Source organism: Nelumbo nucifera, chromosome 1, assembly GCF_055504915.1.
Source record: "Nelumbo nucifera cultivar China Antique chromosome 1, China Antique-T2T, whole genome shotgun sequence".
Classification (NCBI taxonomy): domain Eukaryota; kingdom Viridiplantae; phylum Streptophyta; class Magnoliopsida; order Proteales; family Nelumbonaceae; genus Nelumbo; species Nelumbo nucifera.
In genome coordinates this window covers 217,492,628-217,511,283 of record NC_142649.1, presented here as the reverse complement: position 1 = coordinate 217,511,283, position 18,656 = coordinate 217,492,628, and the positions used below count along the sequence as shown (strand labels likewise).

Genomic DNA, 18,656 nt, shown 5'->3' with positions numbered 1-18,656 from the left:
CATGATGAGTTTTAATTCTGATTTGTAATTAATTTTTAGCAGATCCGATTGAGTGTGGTTTAGTCTTGGGATTCTTGATTAGGGTTTTGATTTATAGAAAAATCTTGGTCGAATTGTTCTTGCATCTGTGATTACTTGAACAGCTTGAGAAAGATTTAGGTAATTAGATCATCTAATCAAGAAACGGACTGAATGCACTTTAGAGATAAATTGCATGGTTCGGTTGGCAATCATTCATACCTGAATTGATGACCTGCGAATTCTTGTTCTTAATGCATCTTTGGTGATTAAATTCTTGATAGAGATATAGGAATTGTCACTCATAGATAGAGTGGGCTGTGCTCGAGAGAGGCTGCTCATACCATTAGGGTTTCGCCAAACCAGGACTGAATTCCACATCAATTGAATAACTTAATGGATTAATTGCTGATCCGAATCTGCTAGTGTTTACATACAACTTTTCTTCTCATTGCATGAAGGTGGTTTGATCCGAAACTAATTAGGGTAGCTTGCTAATTAGGAATTAGGGTTTTGATTTGTTTAATATTTCGGTTTATCAGATAACAAACGGCTGATTCATTACTAGTAATTGTTGGATCAATCCTCGTGGGAACGATACTGTACTCATCATTGTATTACTTGATCGGCTACTGCACTTGCTAGTGTAATCTATACGCATCATTCTTGATTGTCAATTTTTGCTGTAATTAATTTCAGATCATAATCTTGATAATTGGATTATGTATTGGACACCAAACCCTAGGCCGAATTGACCTAATTTGGTCCAAGCTGGTTGGACCAAACCCATGGTTCAATGGGGTCTGTTCTCAGCCCCATGTGAAGGGATGGGAATTCCATCATATGGATGGCCAAACCATGCAGGGTGGTCGGGCGAAATTTCAAAAATTTCTTTCTCCCATTCGGGAATCCTATTCCCTGATTTAGAAAAACAACATTTTTCAAGGTTCGTTCTTGAAACAAACCGGACCAAATCTAAAACCAAGATTACGGAGAGGAATACCAGATATGGAATCCACACAAAAAGCTCCTCCCAATGTAAGTGTTCACATCCAAAGAAAGTACCAAATCCTTCCTCCACTGAAGATGACACAGCTTAGGGTGAGGCTGGATCAACAAGAACCTCAGATTCTTCAGCAAGAATCGAATAAGGTAGTGAGCAAAACTTCAAGATTGTTTCTTCCACCAAGAAACAATATCAATATCCAATCTTGATCACTCCAAGAGGTGGAGATCGAATAGGGTAGGGTGGAAAGAGAAAAGAGAGAGAGGACTAGAAGCAAAAAGTAGTCAAACTGTAGATGTCTATTCCAGTTCGTTGATAACTCTGCACTTTGATGCCTTAAGGGCATCAACTCAAGGGTATTTCCAGCCTTAGGATAGTCAAAGTGTGCCATTTTCCCAATTAAATTCAATGTTGTGACCTCTGAGGGTCTTTGTGCAAATTCTGGGTAAAATTGGGGAAGTTAAAAGGTTGAATTATAGTTTTTGGGAAGCTGGTGTGAAGTCCAGCTGAGAGAGGGGGTGTTTTTGTGAAAAACTGAGAACAGGAGAGCGCCTCCTATCTGCTAAACCCAGAATGGTGCCGCATGGATGGTTTCAGTGGTCAGAGCTTGAGGGAGTGAGGGAGGGAAGAGGAAAGGCCGAGAAAGAATCCCCAAAAAAAATCCCCTTCTCTTGGCTGGTCAGTTTTTTAGTATAGGTTTTTTTTCTTTTTTTTTTATTATTTTTTATTGTTAAACTGAATGAGATAGGGCCGGTTTGGTTTGGTTCACTTGGGATGGTTTAGTCTCATTAGAACTAAATTAGGTCTAGTTTGATTTGGCTTAAATTGAAAAGGAGAGGGTTAGTTAGGGTTTCTCTTAGGATTTCTTGAAGGTTTGGAAAGGATGAAGGGTTGAGATGTTTTGATGCTAATCTAATGGTGGAAAGGTTCTTAGAGTTTCCTCATTTTTTCCTTTTTTTTCTCATTGGCTCCTCCTCCTAAACCGAATTTAATAGGCTAGGGGACAACTCCCCTTGATTTGATCTCCCTTGTCTCATTTCCTTTAATGCCTAGAATGAGGGGAGTTTTAAATTTAAAATTTGAATTTGAGGGGGGAATGGATAGGTAACAGCTAGGGTTTTAGAATTTAGGGTTTTGGGGTGTGGAAGTGAGGGTTAGGCCGATCATAGGGTGGAGAAGTAAAGGGGGCTCAAATCTAGGGCTAGGATTGATTCTAGGTTTAGTGGGGGTTTTTGTAATGAAAGGGCAAGTCTAAGGGCTATGGTGTGGAGGATTCAAGGGTTTCTGTAATGGAGGATCTCAACCAACGAGATCACACGAATTGGAATCTTCGTAGATGGAGGGAAAAAATGGGGAATCTGGTAATGAAATTTTCCAAGAGGGTTCTAAGGTGTCTGAAAAGGGCAATGATGGGGTTTGATGGCCTCGAGGAGTGTCCGAGTAAGAAATCGTGATTTGGAGTGTGTTGAGCAATGGGGGTCATCGAATCAGGATTTTTCTTAATAGAAGGGTAAAATGGTAATTTTGGGTCTAAAAATGGAGGAGGGTTTATTCGGGTGTCTAGGAAGGTGATGACGTGGTCTACGTGTATAAGAGGGTATACCGCAATGCAAGTCTTGAAATGAGAGAATAGCGGCTAATGAGAGCCCTCGATTTAGAATCTTAATAGATGGGGGGTAAAATGGTAATATTAAGGCTTGGAGTTTAACGGATCGATGATCGAGAGGTTTTGACGGGGTTTGGAGGTGTCAGATGATGTGTGATGATGGATCTTGAATTTGGGGCATATCGAGCAATGAGGATGGTCCATTTGGAATCTTTTTAAGGTAAGGGTAAAATGGCCATTTTAGGGTCTGAAATGTGATGGATCATCGATCGGGAGGTTTTGATGGGGTTTGGAGGTGTCAGATGATGTGTGATGATGGATCTTGAATTTGGGGTGTATCAGGCGATGAGGATGGTCCATTTATAATCTTTTTAAGCCAAGAGTAAAATGGTCATTTTAGGGTCTAAAATATGATGGATCATCGACCGAGAGGTTTTGATGGGGTTTGGTATGTTTTGAAGGTCCTAGATGATGTGTTTTGATGTAGATTTTAGATTTGGAGAGTAGCGACCAACGAGGATCATCGATTTAGAATCTTTTTTTATCAAGGGCAAAATGGGTATTTTGAGGTTTGATGTTGGGTGAATGGTTGATCAGAAAGTTGGTGGAGGTCTTGGGATCTTGGATGGAATATCTCGATGAAGATCTCAGATTAGGAGAGCGGTGGCTAATGAAGATCGTCAATTTGGAATCTTTGCATACGAAGGGCAAATTGGGTATTTTGTGGTCTAAAATTGGATGGATGGTTGATCAGGAAGTTGATGGTGGTTTTAGTATAGTTTGGGAGCTTAGATGAAGTGTTTCGATTAAGATCTTGGATTTTGAGAGTAACGACCAACGGAGATCATCGGTTTGGAATCTTTGCATACGAAGGGAAAATGGACATTTTGAGGTCTGAAATTGGATGGGTGGTTGATCAAGAAGCTGATGGTGGTTTTAGTATAGTTTGAGCGTCTTGGGGGAACTAGCGTGATAGAGATCTAAGATTTTGAGAGTGGTGGTTAATGAGGATCGTTGATTTGGAATCTTTTTGGACAAAGAGCAAAATGGTCATTTTGAGGTCTGAAATTTGGTGGGTGGTCAATCAAGTGGTTGTTGAAGATTTTGGGAAGGTTTAAATGTCTCAGGAGAGGTGTCATAATCGAAATCTAAGATTTTGAATGTAATGAGTAACGAGAGTGGTCGATTTGAAATCTTTGTGTACGAAGGGTAAAATGGACATTTTGAGGTCTGAAATTTGATGGGTGATCAATCAAGTGATTGTTGAGGATTTTGGAAAGGTTTGAATATCTCAGGAGAGGTGTCATGGTCAAAATCTAAGATTTTGAATGTAATGACCAATGAGAGTGGTCGATTTGGAATCTTTGTGTATGAAGGGTAAAATGAACATTTTGAGGTCTAAAATTTGATGGGTGATCAATCAAGTGGTTGTTGAAGATTTTCGGAAGGTTTGAATCTCTTGGGAGAGGTGTCATGATCGAAATCTTAGATTTTGAGTGTAATGAGCAACATGAGTGGTCGATTCAGAATCTTTGCATATGAAGGTCAAAATGGGGATTTTTTTGTCCAAAATTTGGGTGGTGGATATCTGGGAATATGTGGGATCTAATGGGTGTTTGGTGATTTTAAAGGTGTTGGAATTTATGGAATCTATGTTGTGGGTGCTTTAACCAATGAGGGGGCTTGAAATGAAATCTTGGATTGATGGATCAGTAATTAAGGGAATTTTTAAGTTTGACTTTAGTGGAGTGGCATGGATCTGAATTATGAGGCTGTTGTGAGGGTTTGGTCGTATTGGGGACTTGTGGATTGTAAGTTTTTCATTTAAGAAGTGTCGTAATGTCATATGTGTTGAAATGGAATCTCTAATGGATAAATGGTAAAATGAAGGAATTTAGGGCTAAAATTTGGTGTGATTGGATGATAAACAGCTTTGCTTCATACGATGGAGTCTGATCGGGTAACAGGTGCGTTGGTGTGGCACAGTCGGGACCATAAAAAAGGAATCTTGTGGGTTTGATGGTGGACTTGAGGCTATTTGAGTTGAAATTTAGTTTCCTAAGGTTATGGCATATTCTAAAAATGTTGGTTAGGTCTAATCGGGCATTTGGAGTATGAGAAGTGGGTTAGAGAGGGGACCGAGCAAAAATTGGGTGCTTACAGCAAGGCTCACAAGTTGGTAGATCTTCTATAGTTAGAAAATTTAGAGGACCATCCTTCACCAATCTTGTGATACGTTTTATATTTATATGACCAAGTCGGTAATGCCACAGGCACATGAGATTAACTATATCACGTGTTATTTTCTTGGGGATGTGTTCCGACATAGTTTCGGTTATATTTGTTTCCAGAGAAGGACGGAAGACATAGAGACCATTCTCAAGTTCTCCATAAGCAAGGAATTTGCCCAGTCTGCTTGCAAAAGTGACATTCATCTGATAACTTGTCTCTCTTCCGCTTCTTTGGCTTGCCTACTTTCTTCTTAGGCCTCTTCTTACCCTTCATCTTTCTCTTGCCAAATTTTCCACCTTCAACAAGCATGGCTACCGGTTTGTTCTTCTTTATCAGCTCCTTAGCCCTTTGGAACATATTGCTGAGCTCTTGCAAGCTAACATTTAGCTTGTTCATGTTGTAATTCATGACAAACTGATTAAAGGACGAGGGTAGAGAGTTTAGGATGACATTAATTTTGGTGTCATCATCAAGTTGGGATCTAAGAGTTTCTAGTTCATTTATATAACCCATCGTCCGCATGACATGGTCATGAACTGGTTGGCTTTCGGTCATCCTCGTGGTCATCAATTGTTTGATGACCTTCTGTCTATCAGAACGATTCTACTCCTCATACATCGTCTTTACACTATCCTATATATCTTTGCAGATATTGATCTTATCAAATTACCTCTAGATAGAGTTGTGAAAGAGGCTATGATGTAACACTGGGTGAAAGAGTTTTTCTCCTCCCATTCCTGATATTCCCTCCTCCATGCTTTAGAATCCCTATAACCCGGACGTTCCAATGTTGGGTTCTTGGCAACCTTGTCCAATTTCTCGGATGTGGGCACCAGATTAAGGTTACGGTACTAGTCTGCATAATTAGGCCCTTTTAACTTATTGTTGTCTAACAAATTAGCGAACTGTTTGTGTGTCATTTCTGATAAAAGGCAACGGTAATTAGTCCACGACTAGAATATTGCTTCATGTTGTCTTACATAAAACGAACTTTTATCTATGTTCCATCATCATTTATTCATCTCTGAGATTTCTCTTCTATCACAATGATGAGGACACAATTGATGTCCTTAGAAATGTGGCAAGTCACATAGGTATATGGGACCAACTATTTCAGCAACATAACCCCACCACTTTCAGTGAAGGATCACATATTCACCCATCTAATGAGCTTTCCCTTTAGCCTCCATCAGACAAAGTTCATTGTCATTTTAGGTTAAACCTTTCTGTCTGCTAAGTGCAGACATGTCATATCGTGGGCCCCATGGTACCGTGAAAGAGTCTTCCATTTTAAGATAGGCCTCTCCCACCTCGGTCTATGATGCCCCTGTCATCTCATGAAGCAACCCCACCAACTACATCAGCAAAATAGATAGCCCAATTTTATGGTGCATTTCCACCCACTGATACAACCCGTTTTCATGCTAATGACAGAAAGCCTTTAGAGAAATCATCCTATGATATTCCCTATCTCATTACACTTATATTAATTCGGAGTGAACATGAAAAATAGTTCCTAAGTCTGATTTAGGTCATACCATAGTGGTTCCCACTGACTTTTATATTCGAATGGGCCCATAATAGGTTAGGGTTCTGCGACGTTCCTCTTGGGGAGGAAGTTAATCAGAAGGTCCATAAAAAATGGAGATCATGTAGTGATCTATGTGTTAGACAATGTATGCCCTTAGCTCCAATCAACTTGATGTACATTATGACATTTATTATAAATGAATAAAGTACATGTTTGATTCATGTTATATTAGTGTGTTTCTGTGTAATACCCTTCAACTGAACACTTATGAGACTCGTGTTAGTTTATAATCTTCATAGCCGTTGGATAGATATGAGGATATTTATCTTTCCAAGGCTGACATTGATGTGCTGCTAAATGGGTTGGGGTGGCTTGTCTCAGCTACCAGGGTGAGACCAGAGGTACATGCAGTGTGGGTTTTCTTGAAACCCTGAACCGGACCAAATTCCAGTATTGCCCTGGACTTTGGAGATAGATGGGCAAAACATGAATGTTACACCTAACCCCTAGATTTGATTATGGTACTGCACTAAGTGTCGGATTTGGCTGTACTTGACATGCCAATCAGTGAGATCCTTATAGGGGGTCAAAACTTGGGTATGTTGGGACAGTCTAAGAATTCACTTGAGTGGGGGATCATAGTGACAGGATCAGCCCCTTTGTCAAACAAAGTGAATGATCAAGGAATGCACTCTCTCTTATGGAAATTTAAACTGTCGGTAGTTGATTTCAAACTTTGCAAAATGTTTTAATTCTCGGGATCCATGTGAGTAGAGAGTGCAACGCTGTACCTTGCAACCAAGGGAGAGGTCCTCCCTTGTTGGGCAGTGTTTGATCATTATGGGCTGAGAGGTTAAGTGTAATACTATTTAAGGTAATACCTGATGGGCTAATCTTGAATCTGCCAACAGTCCTTGGGCCTTCATAAGGTGGATGGACCTAAAGACCATTTAGTGTAAATGTTGGGCCCATTAAAATCCCATACTGATAGACTTAGGGGTTCATTGTGTGGGGACGAAACTGGTGTGGGGCCCACCGCGAAGGAAGATCATCCAATGATCTTGAGGACATCATGGCAATGATGTGCATTCAGCCATGGTGTGCGCAAGAGCCACTATCGTATCAACATGGGCCAAGTACTTATGGCCCATGAACGTTGCACATCACACATCCATACATCACATGCATGAAAAACATAATTGATCCAATCAATTAATATCTGTAAAACCCATAATTAAAGCCCATAATTATCTATAATATTACTAATTAATATTATCTAGGTATATGGGCTGAATTGCAAAGAGCAGTTTGGCCCATATAGCTTTTATGCAGTTAATGGGCTAAAGTAGTTTTAACACGTTAAAACTGGGTTTTACAGGTGTGGGCTGAATTGCATCCTGCAATTAACCATCAACTCTTGGACCCAAGAATGAAAAATTAGGGCTGAGAACAACCTCCATCGAACCACAGATTCGATCCAACCAGTTTGGTCCAATCTGGTTCGAATGGGTCTAGGGTTTGATCTTTAATTCAAGATTTTGATCTGAAATTAAATTACTGATGCAAGACATTCAAGAATCAGAAAAGGGAGACTATTCGTAGGTCTGCTACCCTGCAAAACAGAGGTTAGTACACAGCTTGCAGTTTCCAAAATTGCAAAGGGCAATCTACGAAAATCTCCTCCTTGCGCTTTCTGCTTCAACTTTGAATGAAAATAAAATAGAAAACCTAATTTTTATTAATCTTACATCAAATTGAATTCCTATACATTCTGTCTAAAAATAAAAAAAAATTATTTACAGACCAAGAATGTAAAAGAACAACAAAAACGCAGATTTCTTACGCCATAAAATGATTTCGATCTCCACCATACGAACAACCCAAAAATCAAGAAAAATATAAAGAACAATTCTAAATATAATTCAGATTTATAAAATTTAATTTCAAATCAATCGCCCAAAAATCTGGGAACAAACTTCCTAAAAATTGCTAATCTGTGCAAATCGGGTAGAATGCCTTCTGCCCATTTGCGCAGTTCCAGATCTGGTTAATTTTGGTTCAAGATTTGAACCTGGCTCTGATACCATTGAAGGGATGAGAGATCCATCATATGGATGGTCGAACCCTACAGGTAGGTTGGGCGAAATTTCAAAAATTTCTCTCTCCCAAACCAGATCAGATATGAAACCAAAAGGGAGTGGAGGGTTATACCAGATACGAAGTTATCAGAATATAATCATAAAAATTTCAGATCAATTCGCCCAAATCTGAGAACCATTTTCTTAGAAAAACTGCTAACTACTCAATTCGGATATACTAGTTCTTGCCGATTTGATTCTTGGTTCAAATCTGCTCTAATTTGGTTCATGATTGAACCTTTGGCTCTGATGCCACTGTTGGAAGGTTAGGATCCATCATATGGATGGCCGAATCATGCTAAATGGCTGGGCGAAATTTCAAAAATTTTCTTTAACTTTTCAAGAATCATATTCTCTGTTTTAGAAAAAATGCAATTTTCTATGATTGATGTTGCACTGAAACTGGACCAGATTTGAAACCAAACAAGAGGGAGATGTATACCTAATACGGATTCCACAAATGTAGTTCCCAAGGTGGTAGTTTATGCCCAAATCAAATCCCAAAACCAAATTCCACTGAAAATGGCACAACTTGAAGTTGAAACCGGTTCAGCAATGCAATTTTCAGCAAAACCGCAGTCCAACACTTTGGATCGAACAAGGGAGGTGAGAATGATTTTTCTCTGTATTTTTCTTGCAAAAATTAGAGAAAGAGCTGATCAAGATCAGTCCCAAAAAGGTGATATTGAACTACGGTTTCTTGGGCAACAATAGGAGAAGAGAGAATGTTGAATTGCAGAGTTATCTGAAGTAGTTCGATCGCTCCTTCTTTTATCCTTTACGGGGCACCTTTCCTAATCGAATTAGGAGGTTTATCCAAATTTTTATTTGGATCTGGACTCTATCATAAATAGGTCTTATCCTCTTAACAAAATGGGTGCTCCATACCCATATCCAAACCCATATTCGCCCATGTCATATGACAGTTTAAGCAGTCATGTGACATCTTGATTAATCATATTAATCATGGGCTTTAGGCCCATTAACTAAATGGCTCACGACCGCACAATGACCTCACATAAGCCCACATGGGTTCAACACAGCCTTTATGAAAAGGTCTGGTCGAATTCACTGCCAAATGTAGTGAACCCTTGAGTTCATCACTATGGGCTCAAAATGGGCCCAACATTTACAGTTAATTGATCATTTAATCCAACCATCCTATGAAGACCCAAGGATAATAGACTTAATTAAGATATAGTCCATCAAGTAATGAACCCTTAATGGTCTCTTACACTTAACCCTATCAGCCCACAATGATCAAACACTACCCAACAGGGAAGGACCTCTCCCCTGACTGCAAGGTGTAGTGTTACACTCTCTACTTGGATGGATCCTAGGAATTAAAACCTTTTGCAAACACTTTTCTCAAAACATAATATATATGTATCATATAGATATATTTTGCAAAACCAAATCTCAAACATAGTTGAAATCCACTTATGGCAATTTAGATTTCCATCAGAAAGAGTGCAGTCTCAGTCATTCACTTTGTTCGACAAAGGGACCGATCCTATCACTATGATCACCCACTTAAGTGAATTCTCAAACTGTCCCAACATACTCAGGTTTTGACCCCTAAAGGATCTCACTGATTGACATATCAAAGACAGTCTGATTTGACACCCAATGCATTATCATAATCAAGTATAGGGGTTATGTGTAACTTTCTAGTTTTGCCTATCAATCTCCAAGGTACAAGGCATAACTGGAAAATAGTCCAGGTTTAGTGTTTCAACCAAACACACACTACATGTGCTTTGGGTCTAACCTTAACAGTTGAAACAAGCTACTCCAAGTTCTTTGGTAGCACATCAGTGTCAACCTTGGTAGAATAAACTCCCTAAGTCTATCCAATGGCTGTGAACATTCTAAGTATTATTGGTTAGATCTGAAAGGTTCTTAGACATCCAACGGCTGAGAACATCACATATTGGTCATTATGAGGTGATTGAAAGGTTCTTAGACATTTGAAGGATAAATAAGAAAAACAACTCTTGTTTTCTAATTATAGACATCTTTGAGTAGAAGCATACACTAATGCTGGTTAGACTTGTGTTGGTAACAAAAAGTCCACATCTACGTATTGCACTCTAATAGGAGGAAATCATTAGAGTGGTATTTCCAAGCTCCTTTAGGTTAAGCATGTTTTGAGAGATCTTAGGTTTTGTAATAATGAACCTGTGAGGATATAATATGACAATAAGGTTGTAAGCAATATAGCTTGTAATCCCATCTAGCATTATCACACTAAGCATATAGAGGTGGATTTACACTTCATATTCGAGGTGGACAATAGTGTGCCTTCCATTTGTGAAGAACAAAAACCATCCAACTGATTTTCTTACTAAGGATCTTTCTCAAATTAGACATAATATTGGCAAGTTCGAACATGAACCCTAAAGTGACAGAGATATTTGCTCCACTCACAAAGTAAGTGACTCAAATACCCTTAGACTTTAAGTTCTATTCTCTACAATTTCTACAGGACTAAGGCCATGTTTGGAAGTGCTTATTTGGGTGGAGACCACACCATTAAGCACTTGTTAGTGTTTGGGAAATAAGCCTGGAATAAGTGCTTATTTTGAAAATAAGGGCTTATTTTTTAAGCCCAAATTTCTAGCTTTTTTTAAGTGCTCATATAATAAGCACTTATTCAATTTTTTACTCTCATAATTGTCCCTAGTGAATTTTTAGAATACCAATTATACCCTTTTACAAAAACAATTTATAAAGGCACTTCTAATTACTTTTATGAAAAAACTTTTGTAAAAGTACTTTTACATGAAAGCACTTCTACAAAAATACTTTTATGAAAACACTTTTATAAAAGTACTTTTATGAAAGTACTTTTAGGAAAACACTTTTATAAAAGCAATTTTATGAAAGCACTTTTATAAAAGCACTTTTACAAAAGCACTTCTATCAAAGTACTTTTATCACTTTAGATTGAATATTTTGAAATTTTGAAAGAAAATGAAGGATAAAAGAGTCACAATTGCTTATTTAAGTACTTATTGGAGAAAAAGACCACCAAACACCCAATATAAAATAAGTGCTTATTCCATTAAACACTTATTTTTAACATAAACAATCCCAAACATGACCTAATATCCATAGTTCAAAGGATTGAACCCTAAAAACAAACTAATCCCCATATCAGGAATTCTCCATTTTTTTATCAATGTCGGGTATTCTCTAATTGAAGAGGTAGGGTCGTGAAAGAGCTGAGCTTTTTAACATATCATGTCCTTGTCTTACATTAACATGTGGTCACTAATAAGCTATATCAGGCAACTAGGGATGTCAGTGGGTGGGGTTAAGGGGTAAACCCGCATTGACCGGAGCCTATTGGTTAAAGACAGGTCAGCCTCAATCAGGTTTTGGGTCAGGATTGGGTTGAGGTGCACATGTGCCAGGACCAACATGTAGCATTGAATAATTTGTACATATAGCCTTGTTTGACCATTGGTCTACTATTTGTGGGGTAATTCAGATCAGCTTTGGTACTCCATCTTATTTAATCAGGTCAGTCAACTTCATGTTGAGTCAACCCATACTGAACAGACCCGCTGACATCCCTATAGGAAACCATGACGCATTAACACATTCTCCAACAGTCATGAACCTTCAGTTCAAACATCTTTTTATAGATAATTATAATCTTTATTAGTTTGTGAAAAAATAATTAAGTACAATACGTATCTTTTGTTAGGTTGGTATTTCACCACCTAACCTCCTTGCATGCATTTCAAGTTTACAAATAGTTCTTATTTGTTGTTCCCCAGTACATTTATTCTCTGTTAGCCCCTTGTTTAGCAAGTCTATCAGCCAAACAGTTTGCTGATCTGTGAACCCCCACGGGCCACGACTCACACAACCCTCGTCCTCATTAGATGCTAGATTTCTCCCAACCTTAAATACCAGCATGAAAGCAGGAAAACATGACAGGATGTACAGAAAAATTATACCTGTATTAACATAAAGACAAACATCTTTTACATGAGTAGGCTGTCCCAACGTTTTTTAAGGGCCTTGCATGCCTCGAAACATGAAAGAGCATGCAGCCTTGGGCTCCCATTAGAAAGAACCTCTACTACAAGGCCCAACCTCAGCAATGTATCGAGAGCTTTGTCAACCGGCATTTCAACCTGCACAAAATTCAACCCAGTCCTTTTAGCTTATACAATCCATTTTATTGAAGGAACATTGTTTTTCTTACCTTTTCCTTGAACTTATCGTACAAAAACATCTCACATGAGCTCCCGATGCTTTTACGACAAAGGACCTGCATTTTCCATAACAGCTAGTGATCTTTATATGCCAATTACAGGACAAAGAAAACTAATGAAAAAAAGGAAAACATGGAAGTTATACATCCAAAGTATTCTCATATTCCATTATGATAAAAATAAAGATCCTTTTGTCTGGTAAAAAATTGCTTTTGCATATCAGAATCGACATAAAATATTGGAATTTAACTTGATGGTACTCATGGGATCTGAGAACTTTGATATGGTTCTCCTCCGCATCTCAAAAAGCCTAGGCATATTTGACAATAGTTAAAAGGACTCAAAAGTAATTTTAAGTTGGTAGATGTACTGAATGATACTTAAACCAATCTGATTTTATTTCATAGGTTATAGGACATGCCCAATTGGCAGGTTAGTCCTAGGTCTGATAGTTGAGCCCTGATAATAAGTGGGTTTGTATCAGGTTTACCCCAATCCAGCTTGATAAGGATCCAAACTGATTATCTATGATAAATAGGGGATGGTGTTGCATATATCACCATTAATTGAAGAGCACAGACACACATACCACAAAAACTGATGCAATATTTTCTATATTTCACTTTTCTCATATTAAGTACTAAATTTTACTTCTCTTTTTACCCCTCAAAAACAATAGTGTTCATTCTATAACTAAACGATTACCCAGAACATGAATGACAGGGAAACTACAAGTATGATATAAGAGCTCAGAATGAGTATTTTGAGCCTGTTTCTCTTTTCTATACTGATATCTTGGGTAAGACTAGTGTTCATTCTATCCCCTCATAAATTCTTGAATTTACAGCACTAGTTTGTAAAAAGCCTGACCTTGTCACCTTTCTGAATGACGTGAATACCTCTCTCATATTTATAATTATCAAGACAATCCCAAAAAATTTTTGTGCTCGACCTTGGTCAACCAAATTCTGTCCCACCATTTGGAAGCCCATTTGATGAGCTTCTCATAGAAAAAACCCAGACTTTACATATTATGGGATGGCTTGAAGAGTCCAACTATAATAGGGGGTTCTGATTGGTCAAAGATCTTCCAGTATCATACCATTCTAGCATCATAGATATTTCCCTACGAGAATCCAAGAGGATCCTAGGAGAGGAATAACAGATGATGCTAATTTCAGAATAAGATTGTTATCGTAAAAGATTACCAGGACTAGACCCAAAAACTTCAGGTTGGTTAAGATTTTCAGTGCACTGGGGCTATAATCCTATCTCTATAAATCAAGGCAAAAATTCCTAGTTAGACAATGAAATTATTGACTTGGTAAATTTTCCGGCTTTATTTCAATTAAAAAAACATAAAATACCTCATCCTCATTAGCTTGGAGCAGAACTGCATAAGCTAAAATAGCTTCTTTGTACTGCAAGGCACAGAGTGAAAAGAAAAGGAAAATGAAGAATAATTTCAGATGGCAAAGTTTCTTGGATTCTATTGAAGATAAAGCCATCACATATTTAATATCCTCACTTGTTGCTGTTCAGAGGCATCCAACAGAAAGTGAATTGAGCCAAAGCCACTTGCTAAGGTTTTCTCGTTAAGTGTCTTGTTGACCAGAAGCTGTAACAACGGATCCTATATAAGAAGACACTAAGAACATCTTCCACAAATATGAATACAAGGGAATATTTACATAATTTGTTGTTTTGATCCATGAAGGTCCTCACTACAATGGAAAATATAGATAACTAACTTGATATCGATCCCAAGTCTGCTTGTAACCCAGTGCTACACGAATTATGTATATAATAAGGGTACTGATTGCAATCACATCAAGCAAGAAAGCTGACCTGTATAACAATCAAGGTACATAATCAATGTGAACATTAAATTAGAAAACAAACATAATACGTGTGTTAATCAAGGTCAATGAATTTTAAAAGGGAAGTGACAATTACGAAACACTATAATAATGGGAATAAATATAGGTGAAGATGAGAGTGGAGAAAAATATTTAAAGGTTTCTCAAGGGGAGGATGCAGGTCATGGTAAAGGACAAATGGAGAGACAAAAACACTTCCCTTCTTGAAATATGGTTATGGAGATTTCCTAGGTAACCTAGCAGTGTCCCATTTAGTCATCAAAAGCAAGTAGATTCTGCATAATAATAAAAACCAAGATTTAACACCACACACACAAAAAAAATAAAATAAAATAAAATCAGCTGGCTCAAAGTGGTCATTATCTCCATTAGGCAGGTTATAATACTATTCCTCCATATATCTGTAATATTGTTGCCAGCTCATCATGTTATAATACCATCGTGTTTACTCCTCTACATGGTATTGGCAATTTTTACTGGGGGAATACGTCGATTTCAATAATATTTTGTGTTTGTAGTTTGTACCCATAGAATTGACGCATGTCATGGAAATATCAAGAAATAGTGTTGCCATTTTAAAGCATGCTTAGTTGAGAAGGTCATTTTAGTGTGTTACTGAAATTCATTGTGGTCATCCTTCCCACATTCTAATAATTTGACTGGTATGAAGTGATTCTGGAACAAGAAGTACATTATGGGAGGATTTATTGTGATAGGATTTTACCCTCAGAAATGGGTTACTTAACTCTTCTATCTTCCCCAATTCAATGTTGCCAAGTCAGACTCTCGGACATGTTGGATTCCGACTCCCATGACTGTGTGTCTATGCAACATTGATTTGCACCATAAAGAACAACGTGACAAGTTGGGCATGATTGATAATATAAGACACGACTTGGGGTATTCCTGCATCAATGATCACAGATCTGAATCTCTCAAACTAGGCTCTGGGTGCTGGATTTATTCAGATCTGTGATCACTGATGCAGGATTTATTCAAAGCTCGTCTGGTCACTCTCTTTTCACTTTGCATCAGAATCAGGGTGCGACTCTTTTCCTCCTATATGTTGATGACATAATTATTACAGAGAATGATGTGGAGGGAATCACTGATCTGAAAAGACTTCTTAGTGACTCCTTTAAGATGAAGGATTTGGGCCCCTTAACCTACTTCTTGGGACTTGAGGTCAGCCGTAATTCCCAATGGCTATTTTGTTAACCAGCATAAGTATGCAATGTATCTTGTCAAATTGGCTAATCTCAGTGACTCCAAGACTGTTGATACTCCCTTGGAGGTTAATTTGAAATTAAGCAAGGATGAAGGCTCTCCTCTTGAGGATCCTACTCTGTACCAACAATTGGCGGGCAGCTTAATATATCTCATGATGACTCGGTTGGACATATCATATGCAGTCCAGATAGTGAGCCAGTTTGACAAGATCCATTGCATACTTATGTTAGTTAATAAAATAACCCTCTTCGAGGTGATTGGAGGTTCCCAAGGTTTAGAAAACTTGGAAAGCTGCCCGGTGACCAGGAAGAATCAGAGAAAACAGGTCAGTTTCTGATTTAGGGCTTAAATCAGAGATTGGGAGTGGTGGCCAGTACTTTCTGGGTTGTTTTTTCATTCTTTTTTTGGATTGACAGACATCTGAAGTTCTTTGGAATCCTCTGGGAGGACCAACTGTCTGATTTCTCTTCTCTTGGACTTTTTTTTTTTTTTTGGGGGGGGGGGTTCTTTGCAGACTGTGTTTTTGGGCTGAGTTGTTGACAGTTTTGTTCACTTCAGCCTCTCACCTTGTGTTCGAAGAAAAGCCTCTGGACATTTTTTATTCTGGGTGCTGCAGGACAGTACTTGAAATAATATTTTGTTGAAAAGGGAGTTGGACATACAGTGTTGTACCTTCCATTCTGTGACTATCCATTGTTCATTACAGCATGGAAATGACTGGAAATGAAACCAAATCATATGGAGAAGAACTTGTAGGAGCTGGAAATTCTACTGACAACAATTCATTTCAGATTACTACAGTCAAGTTTGATGGAACAAACTATTTGGAATGGGCCCAATCAGCCATAGTGGCCATTGGAGGAAGGGGAAAGCTGGGGTATGTGATGGGAGACAAAGAAACTAGCTCAGGAGGACCCTTACCTTGTTAAATGGGTCCAAGAAAATTATTTGGCTATGACTTAGTTATGCAATTCCATGCAGCCTCATATCAGTAAAAACTATCTTTGGGCAAAGACACCTATTCTCAACCCCTTAACGTTGGTAAAGCCTATGAACTAAAAAATGAGGTGAATAATCTTAAACAGGGGGAGAAACCTGTGCCAGTTTATTTCTCCACCTTGAAATCATTGTGGCATGAGATTGATCATCTTGAGACTATTGAGTGGGAGAGCCAGAAAGATGCTGCCACATACAAGAAATTAGTTGAGAAAAAGAGTGTTTGAATTCCTGGTTAGGCTAAACTTTGATTATGACATTATAAGACAACAACTTCTCACTAGAGATAGTGTCTCTTTGTGAATAAACCCTAGTTGTTTCTAGGTCAAAGTAGAGAAGAAAAGAGAAGAAAAGAGAAAGAAGAAGAAGAAGAGGAGAAGAGTGTTCGGCCAGACTAGAAGAGAGGATGTTCAAAAGTCACTCTCCTAGCCGACCCACTTGACTTTTATTCATTAAAAACTAGGAGTTACAAGAAAGACAATTTTGTCCCTCATAGAAGATGGGACACGTAACTTAAACTCAGATACAATAAACATTTCACTTTCAATAAGATACACCAGAATGACCAAAATACCCCTGACTCGAGCATTCTAACACTCCCCCTCAAGCTGGAGAGTATATATCATATAGTCCCAGCTTGTTACAAATGTAATCTATTCTTCCCCGAGACAATCCTTTTGTGAAGATATCTGCCCACTGATTTCCTGAGCTCACATGAGATGTAGTTATTACCCCACTTATCACTTTCTCTCTCACAAAGTGACAATCCACCTCAATATGTTTAGTTCTTTCATGGAAGACAGGATTTGATGAGATGTGAACAGCAACTTGGTTATCACAGTATAGTTTCATGGGTTTGTCAATTGAGAAACCCATCTCCTGTAGTAGGTTCTTCAGCCATACTAGTTCACATGTGGTATGGGCCATAGCCCTGTACTCTGCTTCCGCACTACTTCTTGCCACCACTATTTGCTTCTTGCATTTCCAAGTTACAAGATTGCCACCCAGGAAGGTACAATACCCTGTGGTTGACCTCCTGTCTGATATAGAGCCAGCCCAATTAGCATCTGTGTACCCTACTATCTCAAGAGGTCCTCCTTTTTGGTATAACAAACCACGACCTGGAGCACCCTTTAGGTACCTAACAATTCTCAGAATAGCTTCCCAGTGAGGAACCCGGGGATGTTGCATAAATTGACTCACCACACTCACAGCAAATGATATATCTGATCGGGTAATGGTCAGGTATTTCAACTTTCCCACCAACCTTCTGTATCTTCCAGGATCATCAAACTCTTCACCTGCATCCACACTTAACTTGGCATTGAGTTCCATAGGAGTCTCTGCTGGTTTAGCACCTAACAACCCTTTTCTTCAAGTAGATCAAGAACATATTTCCTCTGACATAGGTTGATCCCCTATTTTGACCTCGCAACTTCTATTCCTAAGAAATACTTTGTTTGACCTCACACTAATCTTTGGTTGACCTCGCAACATATTTCCTCTGACATAGGTTGATCCCCTAGTCTCTGCTGGTTTGACCTCACACTAATCTTTGGTTCCATGCTGTTCCAAAGCCATGTCATTATCTGTGCATCATCTTGTTCCCAATCACTGAACCCAAGAGAATTAGTGGAAAGTTTCTCCTCCCTCACATGTTTTACTTTCCTCTTGGCCTTCAAGAACACCTCCACAGATTTTGCCCATGGTACATAGTTCTCACCATTCAACTTGATGGATGTCATTTGAACACTTAGATAATCTGAACAGAGCATGATGCCTGTTTT

General features: G+C 38.5%; 1 protein-coding gene across 8 annotated transcripts in view; it reads right to left on the bottom strand.

Annotated features, from left to right (window-relative positions):
* Positions 1–12,486: 12,486 nt before the first annotated feature.
* The window catches only part of LOC104585793 (DUF3754 family protein, putative (DUF3754)), a 109,857-nt gene continuing 103,687 nt past the window's right edge, over positions 12,487–18,656 (bottom strand). For 5 of the 8 annotated variants that reach the window (XM_010242793.3, XM_088896228.1, XM_019200572.2 and 2 more), the window contains exons 10-14: positions 14,515–14,611; positions 14,292–14,396; positions 14,131–14,184; positions 12,754–12,819; positions 12,487–12,682 (exon numbers count right to left, since the gene is read on the bottom strand). In XM_010242793.3, the coding sequence (XP_010241095.1) occupies positions 12,530–12,682; positions 12,754–12,819; positions 14,131–14,184; positions 14,292–14,396; positions 14,515–14,611 (475 nt within the window). In that variant the 3' untranslated portion in view covers positions 12,487–12,529. Of the gene's footprint in view, positions 12,683–12,753; positions 12,820–14,130; positions 14,185–14,291; positions 14,397–14,514; positions 14,919–18,656 lie in introns of those variants that run through there. The other 3 variants (XR_016081127.1, XM_019200571.2, XR_016081128.1) reach the window with 3 other exon arrangements.